The sequence below is a fragment of the Bos javanicus genome, chromosome 21 (genome assembly GCF_032452875.1).
Source record: "Bos javanicus breed banteng chromosome 21, ARS-OSU_banteng_1.0, whole genome shotgun sequence".
NCBI classification, from domain to species: domain Eukaryota; kingdom Metazoa; phylum Chordata; class Mammalia; order Artiodactyla; family Bovidae; genus Bos; species Bos javanicus.
Genome location: NC_083888.1, coordinates 31,210,170 through 31,224,184, shown reverse-complemented (window position 1 = coordinate 31,224,184; position 14,015 = coordinate 31,210,170). Strand labels below are relative to the sequence as shown.

General features: G+C 41.2%; 1 protein-coding gene across 5 annotated transcripts in view; it reads left to right on the top strand.

Moving 5' to 3' along the window:
- SCAPER (S-phase cyclin A associated protein in the ER) overlaps nucleotides 1–14,015 on the top strand; it is a 423,555-nt gene that overhangs the window by 373,313 nt on the left and 36,227 nt on the right. For all 5 annotated transcript variants that reach the window (XM_061394725.1, XM_061394723.1, XM_061394726.1 and 2 more), the window contains exon 28: nucleotides 13,439–13,676. In XM_061394725.1, coding sequence (XP_061250709.1) covers nucleotides 13,439–13,676 — 238 coding nt within the window. The remainder of the gene's footprint in view (nucleotides 1–13,438; nucleotides 13,677–14,015) is intronic.

The window sequence follows — 14,015 nt, the reverse complement described above, 5'->3', positions numbered from 1 at the left end:
TAACTAGCTCATACAACTAAATGTCAAAAAAAAAAAAAAAAACCATAATAAAAAATGGACAGAAGACGTGAAAGGACATTTTTCTTAAAGAAGACATACAGATGGCCAACAAGCACATGAAAAGATTGTCAGCATTGCTAATCATCAGAGAAATGCAAATCAAAACCACAATAAAATGAAGCTAGAGCACATCTTCACAGCATACACAAAAACTTAAAATGTCATAAGAACTTAAAGACCATAAAACTCTTAGAAGAGAACATAAGCAAAACAGTCTCTGACATAAATCTTAACTAGTGTTTTCTTAGGTCAGTCTCCCAAAGCATTAGAAATAAAAGCAAAAATAGACAGGTGGGACCTAATCAAACTTATAAGCTTTTGCACAGCAAACAATAAAAACAGAAAGACATCCTGCAGACTGGCAGAAAATATTTGCAAATGATGCAACCAACAAGGGCTCAATTTCCAAAATATGCAAACAGCTCCTGCAGTTCAATAACAGAAAGACAGACAACCCAACCCAATCAAAAAATGGGCAGAAGAACTAAATAGACATTTCTCTAAAGACATACAGATGGTCAATAGGCACATAAAAGATGCTCATCATCACTAATTATTAGAGAAATGCAAATCAAAACTGCAATGAGGTACCACCTCACACCAGTCAGAATGGCCATTGTTTACAGTTCTAAATAATAAGTGCTGGAGAAGATATGGAGAAATGGGAATCCCCTTACACTGTTGGTGGGAATGTAAATTGGTACAGCCACTACAAAAACAGTATGAAGGTTCCTCAAAAAACTAAAAATAGAGTTGCCATATGATCTAGCAGTCGCATTCCTGGGCATATACAGTACCCAGACAAAACTTTCATTTGAAAAGATACATACACCCCTATATTCATAGCAGCACTATTTACAATAGACAAGACATGGAAACATCCTAAATGTCCATCAACAGATGAATGGATAAAGACGATGTGGTGTATACACACGCGCCTAGAAGCACGATACCTACCAAGATGAAATCACAAAGAAATAGAAAATCTGAATAGACGTGTAACTAGTAAGGAGATTGAATCAGTAATCAAAAGTCTCCAAAGGAAAATCCTGGACCTGATGGCTTCAGTGATGAATTTTACCAAACATGTAAAGAACTAGCACCAGTCCTCCTCAAAATTTTCCAAAAAATTGAAGAGTAGAGATCTTTGTAACTTACTCTGTGAAGCAAGCATTACCCTGATTCCAAAACCAGACAAAGACACAAGAAAGAAAATTCCAGATTGATATTCCTTTTGAACATTGATGTAAAAATCCTCAACAGAATGCTACCACACCAAATTCAGCAGCATGTTTAAAGGATTATACGCCATGACCAAGTGGGATTTGTTTCTAGAGTGCAGTAATGGTTCCACATATGTACATCAATCAGTTTAATAAATCACATTAACAGAATGCAGGTGGGCGAAACATGGTCATCTCAATCTATACAGAAAAACAGTTGATAAATTTCAACACTCTTTCATGAAAAGAAAATAATACTTGACAAACTAGGAATAGAAAGAAACTATCTCCACATAATACAAGCTTTTCCTCTAACATCAGGATAAGGCAAGCATGCCCACTTCTGCCACTTCTATTCAACATAGTACTGGAAGTTTGAGCCAAAGCAATTAGGTGAGAAAAAGAAATAAAAGGCATGGAAATTGGAAGGGAAGGAGTACAAATTTTCTGTTTGCAGATGATACGATCTTATATGTAGAAAACCCTAAAGATTGAACACACGAAAAAACCTGTTAAGACAACTTGAATTCAATAAACAACAATACAAAGCTCACAAGAATTAGTTGCATTTCTATAACAGTGAATAATCTGAAAAGGAAAGTATGAAAATTCCATTTATAATGTCATCAAAAATAATAAAATAGGAATTAACCGAGAAGATGAAAGATTTGTGCAATGAAAAGTTACAAAACATTACCAAAAGAAATTAAAGAAGGCATAAATTGGAAACACATCCCATGTTCATGGATTACAAAACTTAATATTGTGAAGATGTCGTTACTACACAAAGCAGTCTCTAGATTACTTGCAGTTTCTATCAAAATCCCAAAGACTCTCTTTTGCAGAAGTAGAAAAGCCCATCCTTAAATTCACATGGAATCTTAAGGAACCTCATATGGAATCTCACAGAACCAAAACAGTTTTGAAAAAGAAGAACAAAGTGGGAGGACTCACACTTCCTGATTTCAAAATTTACTACAGTGCTGCAGTAACAAAATGGTGCGGTAATGGCATGAATGCAGACATATGTAACAGTGGAATAGGACACAGAGCCCAAACTTAAACCCTTGCACGTACAGTCAAATGATTTTTGACAAAGGTTCCAAGACCATTGAATAGAAAAGCACAATCTTTTAACTGGATATCCATAAATGAAACAACGAAGCTGGGCACTTACCTAACACCTTAATTTAAGATAGATCAGAGACCTAAATGTAAGACATGGAATGATAAACACCTTGAAGAAAAGACAGGGCAAAAACTTCCTGACATTGGGTTTAGCAAGGATTTCTTTGGATATGACACCAGATGCACAGGCAATAAAAGAAAAAGTAGACAAATTGGATTATATGAAAATTTTTTGATTTGTGCATCTAAAGAATATCAATAGAGTAAGGAAGCAACCCAGAGAATGGAAGGAAATACTTGCAAGTCATATATCAGTTATATGATATCTGATATCCAGGACCTATGGAAAACTAAAACTCAACAACAGCAAAATAACCACATTTTTAAAATGGGCAAAGAACTTGAATAGAGATTTCTCCAAAGAAGTAGTACAAATTGGTTAATAAACATGTGAAAAGATGCTCAACATCTGTATAGGGAAATGCATATCAAAACTACAATTAGGTATCCCTTCACACCCATTGAAATGGCTACTATAAAAAAAGTACCAAGTTTTGGTGAGGATGTGGAGAAACTGAAACCCTTGGACATCATTGGTGGTAATGTAAAATGGTATATCTGCTGTAGAAGATATTGTGACAGTTCCTTAAAAATTAAAAATAAAATTACCATATGATTAAAGAATTCCATTTCTGTTTATATATCCAAAAGAATTGAAAACAGAGTTTTGAAGATATGTTTATACACCCAGGTTTATAGCAGCATTATTCACGATAGCTAAAATGGAAGTAACTCAGTGTCCATCAGTGCATGATTGATAAACAAAATATGATGTATACATATAATGGAATAATGCACAGCCTTAAAAAGAAGGAAATTCTACCATATACACAGTGTGGGTGAACCTTGAGGACATTATGCTAAGTAAAGTAAGCCAGTCACAAAAAGACAAATAGTATACAATGATTCCACTTATCTTACATACATAGAGATCAGAATTATGGACACAAACTAGAATGGTGGTTGCCAGGGGGAGAAGGAATGGAGAATTATTATTTAATGAGTCTAGAGTCTCAGTTTTACATAATGAATGAGTCATGGAGATGGTTGGTAGTGATGGTTGTATAACATGAATGTATGTAATACCATTAAATTGTACACTTAAAAACAGTTAAGATGGTAGACTTTATGTGTATTTTGCCACAATGGAAAAAAACTGGGGATGGGGGTAGATAATAGTTCAGCCAAAGGTATCTGTATCCTAATCTCAGAACCTATAAATGTGTTATCTCACATGGCAGAAAGAATTTTGCAAAAATGATTAAGTTAAATATTTTGAGATAGAGAGTATTGTCTTGATTACCCAGGTGAGCCCAGTGTAATCATCAGTTCAGTCAGTTCAGTTCACTCACTCAGTCCTGTCCGGCTCTTTGCGACCCCATGAATCGCAGCATGCCACGCCTCCCTGTCCATCACCAACTCCCGGAGTTCACTCAGACTCACGTCCATCGAATCAGTGATGCCATCCAGCCATCTCATCCTCTGTCGTCCCCTTCTCCTCTTGCCCCCAATCCCTCCCAGCATCAGAGTCTTTTCCAATGAGTCAACTCTTCGCATGAGGTGGCCAAAGTACTGGAGTTTCAGCTTTAGCATCATTCCTTCCAAAGAAATCCCAGGGCTGATCTCCTTCAGAATGGACTGGTTGGATCTCCTTGCAGTCCAAGGGACTCTCAAGAGTCTTCTCCAACACCACAGTTCAAAAGCATCAATTCTTCAGTGCTCAGCCTTCTTCACAGTCCAACTCTCACATCCATACATGACCACAGGAAAAACCATAGCCTTGACTAGACGAAACTTTGTTGGCAAAATAATGTCTCTGCTTTTGAATATGCTATCTAGGTTGGTCATAACTTTCCTTCCAAGGAGTAAGCGTCTTTTAATTTCATGGCTGCAGTCACCATCTGCAGTGATTTTGGAGCCCAGAAAAATAAAGACAGCCACTGTTTCCACTGTTTCCCCATCTATTTCCCGTGAAGTGATGGGACTGGATGCCATGATCTTTGTTTTCTGAATGTTGAGCTTTAAGCCAACTTTTTCACTCTCCACTTTAACTTTCATCAAGAGGCTTTGTAATTCCTCTTCACTTTCTGCCATAAGGGTGGTGTCATCTGCATATCTGAGGGTATTGATATTTCTCCCGGCAATCTTGATTCCAGCTTGTGCTTCTTCTAGCCCAGCGTTTCTCATGATGTACTCTGCATATACGTTAAATAAACAGGGTGATAATATACAGCCTTGACGTACTCCTTTTCCTATTTGGAACCAGTCTGTTGTTCCATGTCCAGTTCTAACTGTTGCTTCCTGACCTGCATACAGGTTTCTCAAAGAGCAGGTCAGGTGGTCTGGTATTCCCATCTCTTGAAGAATTTTCCACAGTTTATTGTGATCCACACAGTCAAAGGCTTTGGCATAGTCAACAAAGCAGAAATAGATATTTTTCTGGAACTCTCTTGCTTTTTCCATGATCCAGTGGATGTTGACAATTTGATCTCTGGTTCCTCTGCCTTTTCTAAAACCAGCTTGAACATCAGGAAGTTCACAGTTCACATATTGCTGAAGCCTGGCTTGGAGAATTTTGAACATTACTTTACTAGCATGTGAGATGAGTGCAATTGAGCGGTAGTTTGAGCATTCTTTGGCATTGCCTTTCTTTGGGATTGGAATGAAAACTGACCTTTTCCAGTCCTGTGGCCACTGCTGAGTTTTCCAAATTTGCTGGCATATTGAGTGCAGCACTTTCACGGCATCATCTTTCAGGATTTGAAATAGCTCAACTGGAATTCTATCATCTCCACTAGCTTTGTTCGTAGTGATGCTTTCTAAGGCCGACTTGACTTCACATTCCAGGATGTCTGGCTCTAGGTCAGTGATCACACCATCGTGATTATCTGGGTCGTGAAGATCTTTTTGTACAGTTCTGTGTACTCTTGCCACCTCTTCTTAATATCCTCTGCTTCTGTTAGGTCCATACCATTTCTGTCCTTTATCGAGCCCATCTTTGCATGAAACGTTCCCTTAGTATCTCTGATTTTCTTGAAGAGATCTCTAGTCTTTCCCATTCCTCTAGTTCTTTGCATTGATCACTGAGGAAGGCTTTCTTATCTCTTCTTGCTATTCTTTGGAACTCTGCATTCAGATGCTTATATCTTTCCTTTTCTCCTTTGCTTTTCACTTCTCTTCTTTTCACAGCTATTTGTAAGGCCTCCCCAGACAGCCATTTTGCTTTTTTGCATTTGTTTTCCATGGGGATGGTCTTGATCCCTGTCTCCTGTACAATGTCACAAACCTCATTCCATAGTTCATTAGGCACTCTTATCTATCAGATCTAGGCCCTTAAATCTATTTCTCACTTCTACTGTATAATCATAAGGGATTTGATTTAGGTCATACCTGAATGGTGTAGTGATTTTCCCTACTTTCTTCAATTTAAATCTGAATTTGGTAATAAGGAGTTCATGATCTGAGCCACAGTCAGCTACCAGTCTTATTTTTGTTGACTGTATAGAGCTTCTCCATCTTTGGCTGCAAAGAATATAATTAATCTGGTTTCAGTGTTGACTATCTGGTGATGTCCATGTGTAGAGTCTTCTCTTGTGTTGTTGGAAGAGGGTGTTGCTATGACCAGTGCATTTTCTTGGCAAAACTCTATTAGCCTTTGCCCTGCTTCATTCTGTATTCCAAAGCCAAATTTGCCTGTTACTCCAGGTGTTTCTTGACTTCCTACTTTTGCATTCCAGTCCCCTATAATGAAAAGGACATCTTTTTTGGGTGTTAGTTCTAAAAGGTCTTGTAGGTCTTCATAGAACTGTTCAACTTCAGCTTCTTCAGCGTTACTGGTTGGGCCATAGACTTGGATTACTGTGATATTGAATGGTTTGCCTTGGAAACAAACAGAGATCATTCTGTCATTTTTGAGATTGCATCCAAGTACTGCATTTCGGACTCTTTTGTTGACCATGATGGCTACTCCATTTCTTCTGAGGGATTCCTGCCCACAGTAGTAGATATAATGGTCATCTGAGTTAAATTTACCCATTCCAGTCCATTTCAGTTCGCTGCTACATTCACTCTTGCCATCTCTTGTTTGACCACTTCCAATTTGCCTTGATTCATGGACCTGACATTCCAGGTTCCTATGCAATATTGCTCTTTACAGCATTGGACCTTGCTTCTATCACCAGTCACTTCTACAACTGGGTATTGTTTTTGCTTTGGCTCCATCCCTTCATTCTTTCTGGAGTTATTTCTCCACTGATCTCCAGTAGCATATTGGGCCCCTACTGACCTGGGGAGTTCCTCTTTCAGTATCCTATCATTTTGCCTTTCCATATTGTTCATGGGGTTCTCAAGGCAAGAATACTGAAGTGGTTTGCCATTCCCGTCTCCAGTGGACCACATTCTGTCAGACCTCTCCACCATGACCCGCCCGTCTTGGGTGGCTCCATGGGCATGGCTTAGTTTCACTGAGTTAGACAAGGCTGTGGTCCTAGTGTGATTAGATTGACTAGTTTTCTGTGAGTATGGTTTCAGTGTGTCTGCCCTGATGCCCTCTTGCAACACCTTCCGTCTTACTTGGGTTTCTCTTACCTTGGACGTGGGGTATCTCTTCACACCTGCTCCAGCAAAGCGCAGCTGCTGCTCCTTACCTTGGATGAAGGGTATCTCCTCACCGCCGCCCTTTCTGACCTTCAACGTGGGATAGCTCCTCTAGGCCCTCGTGCGCCTGTGCAGCCACTGCTCGTTGGACGTGGGGTAGGTCCTCCCGGCCGCCGCCCCTGACCTCAGACTTGGGTAGCTCTTCTCGGCCGTTCCTGTGCCCTCGCAGCCTGGCACTCTCGGCCGCCGCCCCAGATCTCGGACATGGGGTAACTCCTCTTGGCCGCTGCCCTTCGGTCATGGGGTCCTCCCGGCTTCTGCCCCTGACCTTGGACGTGGGGTAGCTCCTCTCGGCCCCGCTTAGTGCGCTGGTCGCAGCCGCCGCCGTGCTTAGTGCACCAGTCCTTGTAAGTGAGAAGGGAGCAGGAAAGTCAGTGTTAAGAGAGGGATTTGAAGATGCTGTGCTGCTAACTTTGAAAATGGAAGAAAGGGCCAGGAACCAAGAAATGCACTGTACTATAGAAGTTGTAAAAGCCAAGGAAAAACATTCTCTCCTACAGCCTCCAAAAGGAACAAAGCTCTGGTAACACCTTGATTTTAGCCTAGTGAGGCTTGTTTTGGATTTTTGATTCCCAGAATTTTAAGAGAATAAATTTAAGTTGTTTTTCAACAACTGCTTGCATGTGTACCTGCTCAGTCGCTCAGTCTTGTCCAGCTGGACTCCATGGATTGTAGCCCATCAGGCTCCTCTGTCCACAGACTATTCCAGGCGAAAATGCTGGAGTGGGTGGCCATTTCCTACTCCATGGGATCTTCCCTAACCAAGAATCAAACTCACATTTCCTGTATTGCCAGGTGGATTCTTTACTACTGTGCCACCTGGGAAACCCTTTGAACAGCTAGTTTGTGATGATTTATTCCAGCAGCAATAGGAAACTGATGCATATACCTGCCTACTTGTTCTTCAGTCACTAAGTTGTGTCCGACTCTTTGTGACCCCATGGGCTGCTGCATCCCAGGCTTCCTTGTCCTCTACTCTTTCCCAGAGTTTGCTTAAATTCATGTCCGTTGAGTTGGTGATGCTATCTTAGCATCTTATCCTCTGTCACCCTCTTCCCCTTTTGCCTTCAATCTTTCCCAGCATCAGGGTCTCTTCCAGTGAGTTGGCTTGTCGCATCAGGTGGCCAAAGTATTGGAGCTTCAGCTTCAGCATTAGTCCTTCCGGTGAGTGTTCAGGGTTGATTTCCTTTAGGATTGACTGCTTTGATCTCCATGCTGTCCAAGGGACTCTCAAGAGTCTTCTTAAGCACCATCATTTGAAAGCATCACTTCTTAGGTACTAGGCCTTCTCTATGGTCCAACTCTCACGTCTGTACATGACCACTGGAAAAACCATAGCTTTGACTATTTGGACCTTTGTCAGCAAAGTGGTGTCTTGCTTTTTAATATGCTGTCTAGGTTTGTCATAGCTTTCCTTCCAAGGAGCAAGCATCTTTTAATTTCATGGCTTCAGTCACCATCCACAGTGATTTTGGAGTTCAAGCAAATAAAATCTGTCACTGTTTCCACTGTTTCCCCTTCTATTTTCTATGAAGTGATGGGACTGAGTGCTATGATCTTATTTTTCTGAATGTTGTGTTTTAAGCCAGCTTTTTCCATCTTCTCTTTCCTCTTCATCAAGGGGCTTTTTCATTCCTCTTCACTTTCTGCCATTTGAGTGGTATCATCTGTATATTTGAGTTTGTTGATATTTCTCCCAGCAATCTTGATTCCAGCTTGTGAGTCATCCAGCCTGGCGTTTCACATGATGTACTCTCCATATAAGCTAAAAATAAGCAGAGTGACAATATACAGCCTTGACGTACTCCTTTCCCAATTTTGAACCAGTCATTTCTTCCATATAAGGTTCTAACTGTTGCTTCTTGACCTGCATACATGTTTCACAGGAGACAGGTAAGATGATCTTGTATTCCCATCTCTTTAAGAATTTTCCACAGTTTGTTGTGATCTATACAAAGGCTTTTGTGTAGTCAGTGAAGTGGAAGTAGATGTTTTTCTGGAATTCTCTTGCTTTCTCTATGATCCAAAGGATGTTAGCAATTTGCTCTCTTTCTTCTGCCTTTCCTAAACCCAGCTTGTACATCTAGAAGTTCTTAGTTCACATACTGCTTAAGCCTAGCTTGAAGTATTTTGAACATAACCTTGTTAGCATATGGAATGAGCACAGTTGTATGGTAGTTTGTGCATTCTTTGGCATTGCCCTTCTTTGGGATTGAAATGAAAACTGACCTTTCCCAGTTCTGTGGCCACTGCTGAGTTTTCCAAATTTGCTGACATATTGAGTGGCATAGGGGATAGTACGAAAAGGCCCCTATTAGACTATAACCTTCTATAAGGCAAGGGCCTGGTCTTCCTTGACTTTGCATCACAGGTGGTTATTGTTCCTGGAGCACAGGTACTTTGGCTTTTTAAGCAAAGAGTATATGACAGATAATCATGTCCTTTTTGCTCACCACAGAGTCTGATTCTCAGACTATCCCAGTACATAAGAGCCCACAGCTGGAATAACTCTCTAAGTAATAATTCACTTCTCTTTGAACAGTGAAGTTCACATTCATCATTGGGCAGAACAGTGACTTAACTCCGTCCACCCCAAGCCCTATGCAAACATTTGGGCAGAGTGTTCTGGGTTCAGAGACTAAAATGGAAGGTTCTAACAAGATACCTCAAGGATTCTAGATCTAAAGAAGGGAGAAAAGGCCAAATCTCAGAAGCTCAAAGAGCTGTCTAGAAGGTCACCAACACTGAAGGGCGTCAAAGTGGTTGTTACCAAACCAGAAATATGGGACCAGGGATACAAGAACCAAGATACCAGCAAGCCAAGAACAAGTGGGGAAGAGGGGGCTATAGTGTCTGCAACTCTCACGGCTGCCTTTTGGACCAAATAGGACCTAATACATAATGGTTTAAAATCTCAGAGATGGAATGGATGGCACTTGATTCATACCCACACAAATTACTGCTTTCTTTGCCTAGCTATACTCTCCTTTAAGGCAAAGTAAGGTTTTCAAGAACTGTGCAGGAGTACTGATTGTATGTAACTTTTAATGAACAGAAATGAGTATACCTAATTTTAGAGACCAAAAACACTTTAAAATCCAGTAAAATTGAGAATATCTTAGGGTATAACATATAAAATTTCAGATCTGATTTTTCATATCTTCCATGTATTTTGAAAAGAAAACTTTATAACCTGTGCCTGATATGAATAAGGCCTTTTACTTTTTTATTATAAACATTTAGGCTTAAAGTGATTATAGCTGACATTTAAGACCAACAGGAGCCAGTGGCCTGTTCATGGACAAATTATCTGTATTTCAGACTAAATCAAAAGTAAACATTCTCTAAAGTCCTTTCAGGTCTACATTTGTCCTGTGGAAGTCAAATGAAGTCAACAAGCCCTCTCTCTCCCCTCCACTCTGTATATTCTATAGTCTCACTTTGAAATGAATCATCCTTTCCACAAAGCAATATTATATACATTTTGAACCATTTCCACATCTGAGTTCTTGAATGCTATTTTAATTGATTTTTCTGAATCAGCATTTTTATTTCATCAGAAGAATATTGCAAAAGATCCTGAGTTATGTTGTTTTATAGTTTTGTGTTTTCCTAATGGGGTGGGGGAGTGGGGTGGGGAAGGGGTGGAGAGAAGAGAAACCACTATGATCTTCACTTGCTGCCTTTTTAAAAAATGTATTCTTTTGAAGAAATAGTAGCAGTGAAGTCATGTCATTTCAAAAATGCTTGCAAAGATTAACTGTTACAAAGTATTCTAAATGATAATGCTGTATCCCTGAATATCTGCATTTGAATATGATGATAATCAGGTTAAAAACAGCACAGGCGGTAAGAGGGAGGTCACCATGCTGAATCACAGAGCAAATCGCAGAAAAACTCTTGTCACCAGCCATGATGTCACTCAGCTCCAAGCTTCTGAAAGCCTATTAGAAATTAACTTTAGGGAGAAGTCTTCTGATTGTCATTGGTTCTAAAAGGCATTGGTTAAACAAACACAGACCCCTTTTTGGAATCTATATAATAAACTCAGGCACATTAATCTCCACTTGGAGAGATTAATCTCTACTCAGTCTTTAGTCATGGTCTGACCCCTAACTCTTAGGGCTATAATGGAAGGAAGGGCAAACTAAACTGACATTAGCTAACAGTTTGTGTAAAGGTTCAATATATCTCTAAGCAAATAAATAACATTTCTTAACTTTCTGTTTTTATTGAATCCCATAAGACAGAAAGTGTCTCTCTATGATGATACAGAATTACATTACAATCTGTGTAATTTGTTTAACAGTTTATCCCAAGATTTTACTTAAGACATGGAGATAAAAGAAGAGGTCACCTATTTGGCCTAATGTTTTGGTGTTTGGACAAAGCATCGCCTTTAAAGGGTCAGAATTTTGGGTGGTACCCCTGCCTTTGCCACTGACAAATATTTATGACCTCAAACATCTCCCTGAATCTCTGAGGGTCTCAGTTGTGTCGTGCATGCAATCAGGAGAACCATACGTTCTCCACCAACTGTGAAGAACTAGGAATGAGGCGAGGTGGAAGGCGTGAGTGTAGTTAGCAGGTCCTGCCATGCAGATGAGATGATAGTATTTCATAAGAGCCGCTTTCTTGAGAAGAGAACAAGTGTCAGTGTCATGCCACGTTCTTAGCAATACCAGAAATAGTGCACATTCAGAAAGTGCTTACTGTGGTTATGAGTAAAACTCTGATGAAACTAGCAAATCAGAATGAATACAATAATCCCTTTAGGGATAAGTTATGGATTAGAAAACCAGACAAGATACTAGAAACTTGCCAGCCAACACTTTCAAATTTGTAGTTACTTAGTGGCATCTCTTCTGTGCTTCTGGGCAAGTGTACAAGATAAGCGTAGATCTTCAGTGCCTCTCTCTTCTTCTAGATTCCTGTTGAAAGGAACAATAACAGTAGAAAAGGGAAGGTCAGGAGGAACCTGAGTTAGTGTTGAAAGTAGGGAAGGGCATCAACCTGTGACAGAAACGTAAAGACATGTTGTCCCATGAAGGAAGGTGACTGACCCCCTTGGAACAACACTGAGACCTGAGCACTTGTACAGTGGGTAGAGCACATGGCCGCCGCGGCTACCGACCTTCCGTCTCCGATTCAGACCCTGGGAGAAAAAGTGAGGCCTTCTCTCCAGGCATTTCAGCACAAAAATCTCCCTCCATTCCATCAGCTCTGACAGTGACACGTGCCATCCCCAAACCTTGCTGAACCATCAGAGAAATAGAATGTACCCCTTACCTTAGACCTATTCACCCTTGAGCCAGAGTGAATAGGAAGGGGGCCCCACCTGAAGCATGTTGGCTGGGAGAAGGAGAGAGAAACCTGGATGTAGGGGGGAAAGGGGGTGAATGAATGCTTGCCAGACGCACTTACTTATTAAACTGTAGGCTCGTGGTCACTAGATACTTCATGTATACCTGAGTTCAAGAGTGAGACAAATATAACAAACCCTCACCAATGAAATGGACATGAACTTGGGCAAACTCCAGGAGATAGTGAGGGACAGGGAGGCCTGGCGTGCTGCAGTCCGTGGGATCACAAAGAGTCAGGCACGACTTGGCGACTGAACAACAACACTTCCCGTTGACTTTAGGAATCGTTTGCCACTACCACTGCTTCTTGCTTATCCACAGCATTGCCTGCCATTGTTGCTAAGCTGTCTCCAAGGTGGTTTGTATAAAGCTAATCCAGCACCAGCTTGTTCTTGGGAATCTGGCCCCTGCAACCTGTCCTTCCAGTGCTCCTTGATGACAGAACTGTGCCTTCAAAAGCAGCTGAAGTGTCTCCCTGTCACAGTATACCAGCACACTGCTGGGTTTTTGAGGCCTCATGCTTTCCTGATAACTGCTTCCCCTGAGAAGACCCCCAAGTGTATCCAGAAAGCAAGCCATGGTGTTCTGACTTCCGAGTCTCAGCAGCTCTCATGGACTCTGTCCAGTTCCTGCAGACCTGGAGTCTAAACACAGCGGGGCTGCCCAGACTGCAGAGGGCCCGGGGGCAATAGCAGCCTCAGCACTGGCCGCAGCATGCTCCCTTGCCACTGGCGCAGCAGCCTGGCCTCCCAGCTGGAGAAAAGGGCAGGCCACAGTGCACCGGGGCGGGGGAGGGCTGCCTTTATTTCTTGAGGTTTCTTGTTACCTCCCTGCACAACTCACATGGTTTGCTTTTAACGGTCTGCTTGTCTTGTTCCATTTGACCTGTAAAAATGCTAACATCCTTTAAGTAGATTTCTCTTAAAGAGTTGAATGTTTCTTTGTCAGGTCGTACAGCATATTTGACGATAATCGCCAGGATCCCACAGGGCTGGCAGCTGCTCTTCAGGCCACAGACCTGGCTGGAGTTCTGCACATGCTCTACTGCGTCCTCTTCCACGGCACGATCTCGGACCCCAGCACTGCGAGTCCCAAGGAGAGCTATGCTCAGAGCACAGTCCAAGTGGCCATCCAGAGTTTGCGTTTCTTCAACAGCTTCGCAGTTCTTGATCTGCCTGCTTTCCAGGTACCAGGAGTTGGTTAACCAACCGAGAGTTAATAATTTCATATAGATATGATGAGAGGTTCTTCTCCTGGAGTGGAGTATCAGGAATAAGCTACAATAATAGGAATTACAATACATGCTATTTATTAAGCTACTATATTCTGGGAACTGTATTAAGTGCTCTGCATATGCTTTCTTATTTATTGTCATGACTGCCCTCCAAAATATTATTATACCCATTTTACAGATGGGAATGCTGGCAGCTAAGTAATTTCCCAGGGCTACACATAGCTGAGCCAGGACTGGTACCCATGGTTATATGAACCCCAGCCTATGCCACTCTGCTACTTAGAAATCTTC